Source organism: Dreissena polymorpha, chromosome 7 (assembly GCF_020536995.1).
Source record: "Dreissena polymorpha isolate Duluth1 chromosome 7, UMN_Dpol_1.0, whole genome shotgun sequence".
Lineage (NCBI taxonomy): Eukaryota > Metazoa > Mollusca > Bivalvia > Myida > Dreissenidae > Dreissena > Dreissena polymorpha.
Window position 1 is genome coordinate 52,071,184 of NC_068361.1, and position 16,282 is coordinate 52,087,465.

The window sequence follows — 16,282 nt, forward strand, 5'->3', positions numbered from 1 at the left end:
ATGCGAAAAGTTTTTAAAAATACGTGTTGTTTTTTATAGTGGAACTGAATGAGTTGAATTATATGTAGTGAATAAATATGTACAACATGTTTTATGTTACTACGATGAATTTTAAAGGGAATCAATATTTATATGTAAATATAAGAAATGGAATTTTTTGACCTTACACTTTACATAGCAAATTCCCGGTTAAGTGTTGCCCTCGATTGTTTTGTTTTCAACAAATTTAACATTTCACTACCTTTTTGAGATGGAAAATAGTTAAAACGAGATTATACGATTTTTTTTTATATGTGTTAACTTGTAATATATTGATAAAATATGTTACAATAACACAAAATAGGCAAGAAAAATTATTCCTTAAAAACGAATTTTGTAAAATGCAGCAAAGACAAATTAGCGCCCCGAGCCGATTGAGACGAACATATTTTCCTACAATAACCGAAGCATTCGTCTTTTTATTAGGACCAGAGTTAGTATTCGTGTGCCGAATGAATATATATCGTTGCAGGAATTTAAAATGAACCGTTAAACTAAGTTTAGATTCACATCGTACATGCATGATATACAATGCTGGCAAATTCGACTGTACAGCCGTTTACGATTTCAGAATTAAATATCTTGCTTATTTCGCCTTTTACGACACATGTTCTTCACGCCGGGTATGCGAATACTTCGTTTACGGATGGCACTTCACTTACAGAGAACAACAAACGCCACGCGCGAGAGGTGAGTTCTTCAGTTTTTTTGTATTTATGTTCTGTTTATTTGGTTTTTAGACACAGAACATTGTTTGGGTGATTAATGGTATAGCACTTCGTATTGCGAAGAAAGAAATTCGCGGAAAAACGGTGAATTATTAAAAAAAAAACGATGAAATTCCATCGATAATCAGCATGAATTGAATGATCAGTACATATTTAAACAAAATAAACATACTTGGAAATAATTAAGAACGTGCTTACTATTCGAAATAAAAGATCAATATATCCAGTAATGTTACAACATGTTACATTTTAGTTTACTAATGTATTTGAGAAAATTCAAATGTTTTAAGAGTCGCATGCACATTTTTCATCTGCACTTCGTTTACCGATCATCTAAAAAACAATGGCACTTCGTTTCCCGACATCTAGACACTTTTTTCCAGATATAACACACTCGTTTTTTGTGAATCAAAAATGCAGAATTCGCTGTGGAATACTGTTAAAGTAAGCAGGCAATAAATAAAAATGTATGTACTTAGTACGCAAATAAAAAACGAATAACCGAAGCGTGTTCTTATCCCTTTGAAATATGATTATGATTTGGTATAAATGTGAAAGATAAATGTTAAACAAATTGGATATGTCTAATGAGTAAAATCTACATGACCATATATTTTAAATTACGTTCTAAGCGGTTGATCTAAAGCATTTATCTTTATGTCCAAATGAAGGTACTAAGGCTATTTACTTTTATATTAGATAGCATGTCATGAATAATCACTCTGCTTAAACTGCCTCTCAGAGATTAATATCAGCAGCGATGCAGGTTCGAAATTCTATTGGAACTTTTTGGGTCAATGTCAATAAACGAAAATAGCAATAAAAGAACGGGCGGGGTTGATTTAATCACACGATAGTGGTGTAAAAATTATGCATATCCGTCTTTGTTTTAATATAAACACAACACATGCTGCATATGAAGTTCTATCCAATATAGCACCCTAAACTTCGTTTGTGTGGGTATACTAAGTACTGACTCCATAATATGACATTTAAACATTTTATGTACGCATTCCTTTTTTTCCAGAATCAGTTGTTTTTACGATCTAATTTTAACCGTGATTCTTAAAACTCAACCAATACAGTGATTTAGGGTCAGGTGAATCGCACTTCGAGCAAACGTTAGCGTTGCGTAAAGGGAAGTGCTCCCTATAAGCAGGGCTCAAAATACAGGGAGTTTTACCATTCTCTTTTTAATTTTGTTGCTACGCATAACGATTCAAATAAGCACAACCGACATAGGATTTTATGAAGAACAAATGTGTATTTGCGTCATAAAGACCCCTTCACTACCGTTATCTAGAGCCCTGCTATAAGTAAAATTAAACACGATTGTGTTGATCCGCATTATCCGTACACATTTATTTAATAATAAATATTATCTTATTTGAAAATTGCAATTATAATAAACATAGTATAAATTAATAGTAATGTGATTTTTGAAAAATATATTTTAAAAATGTTTCGTATGAATAGCCATAATATAAATAAATGCATTTGAGGTAGAAGATAAAACTCAGTTATTAGAGTGCCCGCTTTGTTGAAAGTCTCCGTAATCTGAAGTGCCCTTTATCGGTAAACAAAGTGGCTGCAACTTTATGTATGCCACCTATTACAAAATGCACTATCTTTGTTTATATTTCATTGAATACTATCAAAATTACAGTATTTGAAGCACAGTGATTACTCTACATGCTGGAATAGCAAACAATTTCTTGCAATAATTCTAAGTAGTTTTATTTTGTTAAAATGTTTACTGGTCATCCAGTTTATGCTGTTTTCAGATCGAATTTTCTATTTTTTGGGCAAAACTGTACCATTCTTCCGTGAAATTGTGTATTCCCAATACAAAAGGATACACCATTTATCAACTCGACCATGTGTCTTGTCTTAAAAACTAATCTTTAGGATATAACTTTAAATAAAACAGAGGAACTTACCTCTAGCGCGTGGCGTTTGTTGTTCTCTGTTAGTGAAGTGCCATCCGTAAACGAAGTATTCGCATACCCGGCGTGTTCTTCTGAACTTTTATTTTATATTGAAATATATATATAATAAGTTTTTTACACATTTTATATAAATTAATTAATATTTGACAAAATCGTATAATCTCGCTGTAAAGGGGCCTTTTCAGACATTTTCCATGTATTAAAGTTTGTCGTTAAATGTTTTATATTGATAAATTTAAACATTGGATCTCAAAATCTTTAGTAAAAAGTCAAGAATAAAATAAAAAATAAATAAAAAAAAAACAGGGATCGAACCACTGACCCCTGGAGTCCTGGAGTAAAATGTCTCCCATTTAGACTAATCGGCCAACCATACTCATACAATCAATAATGAAATTAATACTTTACATAAGCAATCCTCGTAGTTTCACAAAATATTAATAACGACAACAACAGAACTCTCCAAATTATTCAATCGTTTCGCGTTGCAACGCTTTGTAATTTTCAAGTTTTTAAATCGTCAAAATATGCATATAAAAGATATTTTAGAGCATGGTAAATTTACACTATTACTGTTTCCTTTCAAATATCATAACTAAAACGAACATTTGCGAATCTGAAACGACTTTTTTAATTTTGTCAATTTACCAACACGTGGGAAGGCCCCTTTAAACAAGGAATTCGCCATTCATTAATTTGACTAACATTAATGAGATTGCATATGTAGCTGTCATAATTACGTCAATAAAACGTTGCCTTATTGGGCGCTAATTCCAGCTCATGATTTTATCTAAACAAAATAAGGAATATTAAAAGAAACACGTTTATGTACAGAAACATATGCATGCCATTAATGACTAAACAATACAGTTGCAATAATGCTGTATGTGTGTATCGATATGAAACTGTGGTTTTAAAACTGATTTACAGTTCTCTTGATTAACTTAGTCTGAAATAGTTGCTCAATATTTAAATTATATTACCAAGTCACGAGATAAACGGCTGCATGCGATGCTAAAAAATTATTTCAGCATAACACAAAGAAGAAACAAAAAGCAACAACATAAAACACGGCATACGTCTGTAAATATCGCAAGGCTCTGTGTTGGACGTTGTCAATTTGTTGATACTGTTTATATCCCCAAACTGAAGAGCAATAATCAATAATCGGTATCTGTATTTACTGGTAAAAGTATGGGTGATCAAATAGCTGCAGCAACAACAGAAAAACCACATGCACGATGAAAACATTGTCAGGTAAGATCTATTGCATACACACTTGATTTTCATTATTCTGAAAGGCAATATCAGTGTAATAAATTATCTGACCAAATCACTATATTAGAGAAAACGTTGATATTTTTTGAAGATAATTAACTGCATTTGAATAAATATTTATTGTAAAAGATATCATTTTAGTCACCCAAGCATCTTTCTTCACCTAAACGTGTAATTTTGGAGCAAATTTGAAGAGGACAGAGACAAATAGTCTCTTATGCAAAATGTGCGTTCGTGCATTGAAGCACTGATTAAAGTGATCAAACATCGATGACTATTCGTGAGTCTGGCTCCATAATGCACTGAAAACCCCCACCCATATTACACAAGAAATCATGTAAGCGTAATCTGACGTTACTACGTTAGCATGAAGTCGTCTGCTGTTTAACATGCAGACAGGATCCAACGCGAAAACGGAAACTATAAATATTGGTAAATAATTAAGCGAAGGTCTGTCTATCAAAGAAATAAATCAAGTTTTTGACAACGTAATCCATCATTGCGGCTGTACGAGCGTGGATGAACGCGGAACTTTAGAACAACAGCGTGTTCATTGAATTGTTTTCAATGCACTTTTCATTTGGACCTTATGTCAATCCTATTTGTTTCAATTTTATGAGTTTATTACTGTTCTCCGAAGAAACAATAGCAATGATTATTTATTTTAATTCATTGGCAATAATTCTCGCAACTCTGTCTCATCATTTGCGATTTTACCGAACGAGTATAGTATCGTCAGAAACATTCAAAATCAACATCATCATTGACATCAGCGATTTGATATATTGAGGATCATTTTCCAGCGTTGCATATTCTACTAAAATCCCTGACAATGTCAGAACCTTTCAGAAGAACTGACCTTCAAAACACGCGTCGATTAAGGTCCAATTATAAATTGTTTTCACTGTGAATATTAATAAGCAATATAACTGTAATAACTTTATAAACCCATAAACATTGTACGAATTGTAACAACAATTAATCCATTTATGCCTAGCGTCTAGAAAAAAGGCCCTGGCAAACAGCGTAGACCCAGATGAGACGCCGCATGATGCAGCGTCTCATCAGGGTCTGCGCTGTTTGCTTAAAGGAATTTCTGTAAGAAATATTCTAAATATAGAAAAAATATACTAGACATCCCTTATTTTGGAAATAAATTGATTCAATTTGGAAGGATGGGAGAGTCCACTAGGCATAAATGGGTTAATTCTTTATACCCCTAAGAAACGTTTGTGAAGCGGATCCATGTGTACGTATGATTTATGGAGAAGTACCCTGGAGAAATCCTCTTCCGGCCAGAAAAGTGAAAATAAACCAACCCCTTACGACCTGTGCCTTATTAATACCGATTTATTTATTAAATAAAGACACGACCTTGGTAATAGTATACATTTTTCAATATTTTCCTTACAGAATCCTTTAATACTACCTCTTCGTGACATAAGGAATAACCATAATTCAAAGTTTAGCTTTTTGATGGATTATTTGTTTGGGTGGTTTATCGTTTAACAGGTTGTGATGTTGCCATTATTACAAGAGAACGGAAATAGCTGATAAATTATGAGCTTTTTATATTTAAATCTATTCATGTTCGACTATTAATGTCATGAAGCCATTTTGTTTGATGAGTTAATAACTGTTCACATAGGTAGCGAACATGATAGATCGGTTCTTATTGTTCAAAGGAAACAGTTATAAATTGTTTGAAGCATATTAAACCATATGTCAAATTGAACTCAAGTTTGTGAATAAATCTTGGATCGTGAAGACCTTTTAGACCTTGCATGTTTCATGACAATGACATGGATTATTGTTTGGCGCGATTTTTTTTCTCGGTTCTACTCTTTTTCGAGCGCTATAACAAGCACTGTAATTACAATTATCAGTATTATTCCCTTTACCATCATTTCCCTAGCTAGCATTACACAAGGACTCCGAATCATTTTGCATAATTTTCATTCATACAACTTATTTATATGTGATACGTATCACGCTTTACATCATCTGTCATTTATCAATCATGTCATCGCCATTACAGATAGCACTACCTTTACCACTTCTACTGCTAGAAACGGTACTTATCCTACCCCATTTACATATACCGCTTCTATTATCGCTACCCCATTTACATCTACCGCTTCTATTATCTCTACTCTTATTATTACCACTGCTACGTCTCCTACTGCTGCGACTACCATTACTGCTGCTGCGTCTAATGCTGCTACTGTTTCTGCTGTGCTGTTGCTTCTAATGGCACTTCTACAAATGCTGCTTTTGTTACTTTTGCTGTGATCATTACTGCTGTTGTTGATTTAACTACTGATTCTGCTGCTTTCTTTCTACTAGAATTGCTGCTACCGCTGTTTCCTCTACTGTCTTTGTAACTATTACAACTGTTGCTGCGAGTTTCTTTTTTACTTCATCTATCAAAATCTCTTCTACCACTATAAGCACTACTTCTACCACCACCATCATCACCACCGCCGCCACAAGCACCATCAACACGAAAACTACTATAACCACTACCAAAGCTTTAACTACCGCTTGAGTTAGTTAACGATAATATTAATAATTCTGAATACTCGATAACGAATTCAGTTGAATTTTGACATGATTTTGACCGATTCCCGTGTCGATGGCCCGGGGGTATATCCGCACTGAACACTTGTCAACTTTTTGTGCGCATGATTGACATTGGTTGAACGCTGCTTATTGTAGACAAACCCTTTTTGTACACACGAGCATATTTTATTACCTCCGTATTGCCCTATCGAGTTACCGCTTTGTAAACAACTATGGGTTATGAAATACAGTGGTGTCACGCACGAACGAGTATGATTAGACGGTATGAGTATTAATTTAACTGGTTCATTTGCATACAAATTAGTAATAGCAATAATTTATAACTTATCATCTTACGTTTCTGGCAACGCGATGGTGAAATAAACCGGAATACATATTTGTGTGTGCGAAGTGTACGGCTTAAATAACTTTAATACGGATATTTTGTATTGATTAAATATTTTTTAGTTGAGAAGTGCTCAGGTACGCCTAACACACGGTGGTATAGGACTTAATAAACTACCGATTAATATAGTCACGAAAGTGGCGGTATTTTCGGATAAGTATGGATTTCCGGAACATAGAGAGTTTCATCGGTTCGCCGGGATCAGACGGGTTGAGATTTTCGCCGTCTCCTCCGGTTGAAAGTCCCCGGTCCTATATAAGTCTCGATGATCAACAACACAAGGTACCTATTGTTTTGAAAATCCTATTGAACATTATTTGTTTCTACATGTTTGCTTCGTGTTTTGGTTTAGTTTCCTATATCATGTGTATAACACAGGGACCTTTTAAAATATAAAAAATATATTTTTATTCAGGGCCCTTTGGTGTTTAACTTATAAACTTCACTATTCTATACATATTCGAAATATATGGATTGTTTTGCTCACATTAACTAACTAAAATATTTTACAAGTTTAGTTTCTTAAATAGCTAATTTTGTAGAAGTTTGTTTAGTCGAAAACCTTGCCCCGTTATACTTCTATTGGATCAATAACACGACTATTATCCCCTTATGATTGATACAAAGACTGATTATTCAAGCCTCGTTCTCGGAAAACTGGGCTTAATGCATGTGCGTAAAGTGTCGTCCCAGATTAGCATGTGCAGCACGCCAGTCTAATCAATGACGAAAATATAATCTTTAATGGAATGTTTCGTTTAAAGGGAACGTCAACAACAAACGACGACAAAAGAAAAGTTCTAAAATACCGTATTTTTTACAATTATTAGTTTATATTGATTAAAATATCACGACTGGTATATTACATTACTTGAAAAAAAGTTGTTAAGTTTCCATATTTTCATATATTTGGTAATACAATTTTACTAGGTACAGGTACCAGGTAATACCAGTTAACTATAAATAACGCAAGTAGAGTGATCATCATCGTCACGTGGTAAACCCAGGAATGCAAATTGTGCATGCGCAGTGATTTGTATATATTTTATATATTAACTTATCAATCTACTTGCGTTATTTATAGTGTGTATATCGTTATGTCACCTTTTTTCGCGCTGTTCGTTCCATTTCACATTGCGAAATTGTATTACCGAATATACTGCAAATATAAACTTTTTTTCAAGTAATGCAATATACCATTGTGCTATTTTAATCAATATAAACTAATAATTGTAAAAAATACGGTATTTTAGAACTTTTCTTTATTCGTCGTTTTTGGTTGACGGTCCCTTGAAAGGGACTGTCTTCTTAACAAAAAATAAATTATTGTGGAAAGTATTGTCTGTGTATATCCTGCGCGGACTGCACAGGCTAATCTGTGATGACACTTAACGCACATTCATTAAGGCCCGTTTTCCCGGAGCGCGACTCATAAAGTCAATGTTTCATATAAAAAACTCGTTGTATTATTGACAAATGCATACGAAAGCTAGTATTCTAAAATAGGATGTCGATACGTCATTATGACTTAAAATCCGTCTTTCAAGTAGAACTTCAGCATTCGATTAAAAGACTTCAGTATTACATGCTGGAAAACAATTCTATAAGTTTCATTTAAAATGTCAATTATTCATACAAAAAAACAAACAAACTCTAGCAGTGTTTTTCCCCGCATCATTTTAGGAATGAGGTCCCTTTGGATTGGGAAAAATCACGTCCTTTTGACTGAAATCGGAAAATTAATGTTGATTTCATGCTAACAAATACTTTAAAATTGATAATAAAATTGATTTCAATATTATATTTTCTAAGGTTAAACTTAAAGAGATGGATTTGGAGATGAATGGCAGGTTTAGACTGATTAAAATAATATTAATTTGTTGTAAACCTTTAGTTGAGAATTTTTCGGTCCCATTCGTGAAAAATATGGGGTTTTTTTCCTATTGGGAATGGGTCCCCATACCGGACCCAAATTCGAACTGAGAAAACACACTGTCTAGCCTTGGGTATCAAACCTCAGTACTTTATTTGTATCTTCCGCCATTTCTGTGCAGCTTTAGTCTTTGCACAGAACTTAATTCTTTGATAAAGAACTTCGGTCTTTGATTTGGGGCTTCAGTAGGTGTTATTAGATTTCAGTATTTGTTAAACGCCTCCGCCAAAACGTCAATATTTGATTTAAAAAAATGCAATATTCAATAACGAACTCCTGTCTTTGATTGTAGGTACAATATATTTACCAGCAGTACTTTATAAAAAAATATATTTATTAATTTATGTATGATTTGGTATATAGAACTTCATGATTTGATTTTGAACTTCAGTTTTCGATATATAACTTTTATCTTTAATGTACAGTCTTCGATACAGAACTCCAGTATTTAATGCACAACTTAAGTTTTCCAACTACAAACGCCTTAGTGATTGACAAACTGTATATTATTAGTCTCTTTTTTCCTGGATTTTCACTCTGGATAAATAAATATTCGTTCGCCTATGGTTTTCATAGTGTAGTTGTTACAGTGTTGTTACAATACAATCATATAACCTCTTGTACAAATATACAAATGTATTCTAATTATATGAACTAAAATATAGTCAACTTTTAAACCTTTTTCAGGATCTTATATGTTTCCCGATTTGAAAATCAATACAATACAATACATACTGTAAGTGATTTCGCAGTTTATGTTTCCATTTTCTAATATAATAATAATTAGGATGTAACAACTTAAAGCGTTTTGTTGTATACAGAACTCCAACATGACTATTCTAGAGCGTATTTGAAATACAATTATCTGGTTCTTTATTGATTTTTTTTATTGTCCCCTACCAGTGAAACCGGAATGGACTTATGGTTTGCACTCTGTCTGTCAGTCTGTCCGTCACACTTTTCTGGATCCTGCGATAACTTTAAAAGTTCTTCATATTTGTTCATGAAACTTAAAACATGAGTAGATGGCAATATGGAGATAATGCACGTCATTTCATTTTGTTCCTACGTGAAGAATTCTGGTTGCTATGGCAACAAATATAAAAAACACATTTTTATGCTCCCCGAAATAAAATTTCGGCGGATCATATAGTTGCCAGTAGGTCCTTCCGTCTTTCCTTCCTTCCTTCCTTCGAAAGGAGGAAGAAGGAAGGAAGGCGGCGGATAGGAAGGAAAGGACGGCGGAAGGAAGAAGGAGACAAGGGGAGGAAGGAAGAAGGAACGGAAGGAGGAGGAAGTCCTAGGCCGGTAAGTACATTCCATGCACCGGAACCTTCCATGACGGCCTTCCGTTCCGTCACGGAAGTCACATTCCTCCTTCATGACTTCTTACTTTCCTTCCTTCCTTCCTTCTTCCTGCCTTCCGTCCTTCCTTCCTTCCTTCCTTCCTTCATCCTTCCTTCCTTCCTTTCTTCCTTCCTTCCTTCATTCTCCCTCCTTCTTCCTGCTTCCTTCCTTACTTACTTACTTACTTACTTCCTTCCTTACTTCCTTACTTCCGTCACACTTTTGTTAAAGTTTCTCATAGCACCTTCAATACTTAACCGATCTCTTTCATATTTGGCATGTAGGTACCTTGCATGGACCTCTACCTTTTGATGAGGTTTGAGGTCACTGGGGTCAAGGTCAAGGCCACTGAGGCTAATAATAGATTCTTCTGTCACACTTTTGTTACAGTTTCTCATAGCACCTTCAATACTTAACCGATCTCTTTCATATTTGGCATGTAGGTACCTTGCATGGTCCTCTACCTTTTGATGAGGTTTGAGGTCACTGGGGTCAAGGTCAAGGTCACTGAGGCTAATAATATATTTTTCCGTCACTCTTTTGTTTGAGGTGTTTATTAACACCATATATTGCAAAGCGCATAATCGGGGAGCATCCATCAGTTTCACTGATATTCTTGTTTAATGACAATGGTGGAGTTTCACCGGTAGGGGACAATATTGCTTGGCAATCTCTTGTTTTATTTTGAATACCCGTGTAATACAGAAACTATATGTTAACAGAGATGAACTTTGCGGTGTATTGTGTTGCAAATGGAACCTGTTTGCGCAATTGATTTAAACAAAGTTCAAATTTTTAAATAAAATATGTCAGAAATCATGTACGATATAACAAAATATATATGATCTTTTTATAATCGACCTGTTTGACCCTTTTTAAATATGATGTCCGATAACTCAAATATGACAGTCTTTGCTTTATAGGTACACTATAAGACCTAACGTTATGGCAAAATTAGCAGGTGCCATTCTCAGAACAAACACACACAGATTCTTCCTTTATTGAACATTTTGAACTTAAATACAATACAATAAGTATTTCATATTGCATTTGTAATTGCATTTCATTTTATACACATCTTCCAAACACGAATTCAGTAAAAGATCATCTATTTATTTAAAAAATATCGTGCAGCTCCCAGACATTTTAGGCGAGTATTCTTGAATGAGTCGCGTTCTGAGAAAACTGGACATAATGCATGTGCGTAAAGTGTCGTCCCAGATTAGCCTGTGCAGTTTGTTTAAAAGAGGTCTTTTCTTAGCAAAAATCCAATTTAGACGAAAGTGTCGTCCCTGATTAGCCTGTGCGGACATGCATTATGCCCAGTTTTCTCAGAACACGACTCAAATGTTCATATTGAATCCGCTTGCACGATGGTCAACACGTGGATACATTTTACATTTTAATTTTGCTGTTGAATAATTTAGTATCGAAACATTGTTAACAATGTAGTTAAGACAATTGCTTCCTCAAGTAGGATCTGTTCATTCGTTAACAAATATATTATGTTTCTTTAAACAGACCGTTGGGTGTTTTTAAATTGTTTTTTCTAAATACGTGTTAAAGCGTGCTTTTTGTGAGGGGTTCTATCATTATAGACTTTTTTTCATGGCTGTATGAAAGATAAACGTATGGATGTTTTAGTTTAAACATATTTGTTTTGATTTTATATACCAATTTAGCACGTAGAATTGCAAATTTATCTTAACTTATCTGGGCGTAATAAAAGTAAGTTTTGGAAAGACCTAAGTCTCACGATTTAGTATATATAAAACGCACGCGTATTTCATCTGCATTGTACGTGAATGGGTAGAATCGAATTTCGTAATTTTATTGATTGGGGAAGTAATACGACCAGGTCGAATAGGGCGTAGCTTAGGTTGAAAAAAATGTATAGGTATCTATACATAAGTATGTTGAATGCAAACCCCTCGCAGCGACTACCACCCTAGCTGTTAACAGCGCGTTCCGCTTAATAAGCCATATCCGTGTACGGATAATACAGGTTGTATGTAACCTTGTAGGAAATAAATCACAGTTTAATAATGACTCACGTTGTACAAGCACACTCTACACCGACTCAATAGTGTTTACGTATCAAAGTTAAAATTTTCGACATCGTTCATGGCGATAACTTATGTCATCTTATATAAGGGAAATTTAATTTGAAGATCATTTTCTTTACATTTTGTAGTCACGGAATGAGTTGTTTACGTACAAAGATCAATTGTGTCGTGTTCTGAGAAAACTGGGCTTAATGCATGTGCGTAAAGTGTCATCCCAGATTAGCCTGTGCAGTCCGCACAGGCTAATCAGGGACGACACTTTCCGCTTTTATGGTATTTTTAGTTTCAAGGAAGTCCCTCCTTAACGAAAATCAAGTCTAGGCGGAAAGGGTCGTCCCTGATTAGCCTGTGCAGACTACACAGGCTAATCTGGGACGACACTTGACGCACATGCATTAAGCCCAGTTTTCTCAGAACACGGCTCAATTATTGGGTAGATGAATAACGTTCGGACACTGCACATTCCCCTTTATTATTAATGCAAAGAAACTGATTGTTTATAGTGCAAACACATTTAAACAAATGCGTGTTAATACATGTTTATAGTCTATGTTCGATGCAATCGACCGCGAGTAATGATCAATTTACATCTGTCAATCAACTCTAATCTTAAAGGGACTGTCAGCCACGACGTCGAAGAAAAGAAAAGTTGTAAAATACCGTATTTTTTACAATTATTATAAATTATGAGTATGCACGATTTTGTCAAATATTAATGAATTTATATATATAATGTGTAAAAAACTTATTATACATATATTTCAATATAAATTAAAATAAAAGTTAAGAAGAACATGTGCCGAAAATGCGAAATAAGCCAGATATTTAATTCTGAAATCGAAAATGTCTGTACAGTCGAATTCGCAAGCATGTGTATCATGCATGTACGATGTGAATCAAAATTTACTTTTACGGATCATTTTAATTTCCTGCAACGATATATATTCATACAACACACGAACACTAACTCCGATCCTAATAAAAAGACGAATGCTTCGGTAATTGTAGGAAAATATGTGCGAAATATCATCGTCACAATCGGCTCTGGGCGCTTATTTGTCTTTGCTGAATTTTATTAAATTCGTCTTCAATGTATTTTTTTCTTGCCTTTTTTTGTGTTATTTTAACATATTTTTATCAATATATAACAATTTAACACATATCAAAATCGTATAATCTCACTTTTATATCGATAGACAAATCAGCGATCGACAGATCTGGAAACCGGTTGATATCAGTTTTTTCGCCCATATTTCTCGAAAATATTCTCGAAATTTCTCGAAAAGCTGAATGTCGAGCTTCACATAAATGCGTTCAACGAGTTTCACGCAATTGAAGTATTGAAACATTCACATTCTATGTTCGTTGTACTCGTACAAGAGTAAAGATCAATGTACAAATGTCAATCAAATTATAATCTATATATCGATTGATACGCGATCGATAAATCTGGGAGCCGGTTGATATCGGTTTGTCCGCCATTTTTCTCGACAAGCTGAATGTTAAGGTTCACATGATTTGTCCACGAGTTTCGTTTATTGTCTTCCAACAAAAAATGTAAATATAATTTGGTTTAATGGTTTCATTACGGTTTATGTAACTCGGGCAGTCGGTATCTAGAATGATTAGTCGGAGGCGTTAAATTTATACCATTTTAAAGCTGAAACATGGTCTTTATAAGTGGGAGTGGAAGCTTTAATGTGTAGAATTACCGAAAGGTTATAGAACTCAGACAGTTGATGTCGAGAATGATTAGCTAGAGGCGTTGAATTCATACCATTTCCAAAGCAGAAACGTGATATTGACACATGCTCGCTGCATATTAAAAGTGTAGAATAACCGCAATCCCTATTGTAGAACTTTAGTTTATTTCAGAAAATGACCCAACTTATTTATTGTGTATCATTTTTCATTATAGAGATTTTATTAATGTCATATAAGCAATGATAAAAATGAATTGTATCACGTTTATATGTAAACACACGGGGGATTTAGGCATTCGCTCTGCGTAAATGAACAGAGTCCCCGTGATAACTCGCTATTTTGTGTCATAATACAAGTGAAAACAATTTTGTGGAAATACATTTTTTCAAAGCACCTATATGGTCATCGAAGTAATATCACCATTCCACGTGGCAATGGAACATTAATTTATCAGAAAATGACCAAAGTGATTTGTTGTTTTGTACTTTCACCTATAATGATAGATGCTGACCTATTAGCAAAGTTTAATAATAAGAATCTCAGCTTTAGATGTAACAACATGTGCGATTTCTGAAACCGCTAAACGCTTTTTCGGTAAACGCTATCGCTTGTCAGATACATGTAAAATTAATGTTGTTACATAATATATATATGTATGTATATTTTTGAAAATCACAGTTGTTAATACATTTTTATGAGAGTAATTTATTACCAATACTGCAAATACACGTAGTAACATTGAGAATTTCGGTAACTGTCAAGCATCCCACAACTTTAGCGTTTAAGTGTTTATTTAGGTTGCTGTTATTGAAAACAACAACAACAACCAACATAATTAAATGTGTCCTGTTACACCACACTTTGCTGTAACGTAGGAATGCACTTTGGTTTCGACCAAACTTTGAATGGAACACTATGTATTGTGTTTGATGTTTTATGTTTGTTGTTTGTGACCAGAATATAAAATCGGTACATTATCATTCTCTTAAACTGCATCCTTTTTACCTTATCGTAATCCTCCTCGTCACCATCATCATAAGCCACAGAACACCACTATTATCATAATAAACAGCAGCAACAACGTAAACAACGCCCATCACAATCATTATCACGAATATTAATACCAGTATCAGCGCTATGGTCTCCAACGTCGTCATCATACAGATTTTTATTGGTATAATCATTTGTGTCGTCAACATGTAATTTTTAACCAGTATCAGCGTATATATAGGATCTGGCTCGAGTTGTCATATCATACCATATTTTATTAAACGAGTTCAGGAATTGTGAAAGGCTCGCCTACTAACGAATATCCTGGACGAGTTTAATAAAATATGGTATGATATGACAACGATTGTCAGATCTGTTTTATCACATGCTTTTAGATGAGCAAATTAAATAAATATTTACGCTAATATAATGATAAATCCCGAATGTTGTTTACATTTCGTGAGGTCATTTGACTTTGCAACGTCATTTCAGCAAAATAACAAAATGCGATTGGTCAATAAACGAAAACTAAGCCAATTAAAACGCTTAAAATGTTGTATTACTCATGTGTAATATAAAACAAGAGCTGTCACCATAGGATGACATAAGCCCCCTATAAACGTTTTGATAGAAGTTATGAGCATTTTTCGAAACCTAAACGCAGATTTCGAAACCTAAACGCGGACCCTAAGTTCAAGGTCGAAGTCACAGGTGTAAACATTTGTGTGCGAGTGGAAAGGCCTTGTCCATATACACATGCATACCAAATATGAAGGTAATATCTCAAGGGACATAGAAGTTATGAGCTTTTTTCGAAACCTAAACGCAGATTTCGAAACCTAAACGCGGACCCTAAGCTCAAGGTCAAGGTCACAGGGGTACAAATTTGTGTGCGTATGGAAAGGCCTTGTCCATATACACATGCATACCAAATATGAAGGTTATATCTCAAGGGACATAGCAGTTACGAGCATTTTTCGAAACCTAAACGCAGATTTTGAAACCTAAACGCGGACCCTAAGTTCAAGGTCAAGGTCACAGGGGTAAACATTTGTGTGCGTATGGAAAGGCCTTGTTCATATACACATGCATACCAAATATGAAGGTTATATCTCAAGGGACATAGAAGTTATGAGCATTTTCCGAAACCTAAACGCAGATTTCGAAACCTAAACGCGGACCCTAAGTTCAATGTCAAGGTCGCAGTGGTCAAAATTTGTGTGCGTATGGAAAGGCCTTGTCCATATACACATGCATACCAAATATGAAGGTTATATCTC

The 16,282-nt window shown here is 34.4% G+C and overlaps 1 protein-coding gene across 2 annotated transcripts in view; it reads left to right on the plus strand.

Moving 5' to 3' along the window:
- Window positions 1–6,719: 6,719 nt before the first annotated feature.
- Window positions 6,720–16,282, plus strand: part of LOC127839030 (LIM/homeobox protein Awh-like) — a 34,658-nt gene continuing 25,095 nt past the window's right edge. Inside the window, exons 1-2 of one of the 2 annotated variants that reach the window (XM_052367167.1) lie at window positions 6,720–6,839; window positions 7,025–7,244. In XM_052367167.1, coding sequence (XP_052223127.1) covers window positions 7,122–7,244 — 123 coding nt within the window. In that variant the 5' untranslated portion in view covers window positions 6,720–6,839; window positions 7,025–7,121. Of the gene's footprint in view, window positions 7,245–16,282 lie in introns of both variants that reach the window. The other variant, XM_052367166.1, reaches the window with a different exon arrangement.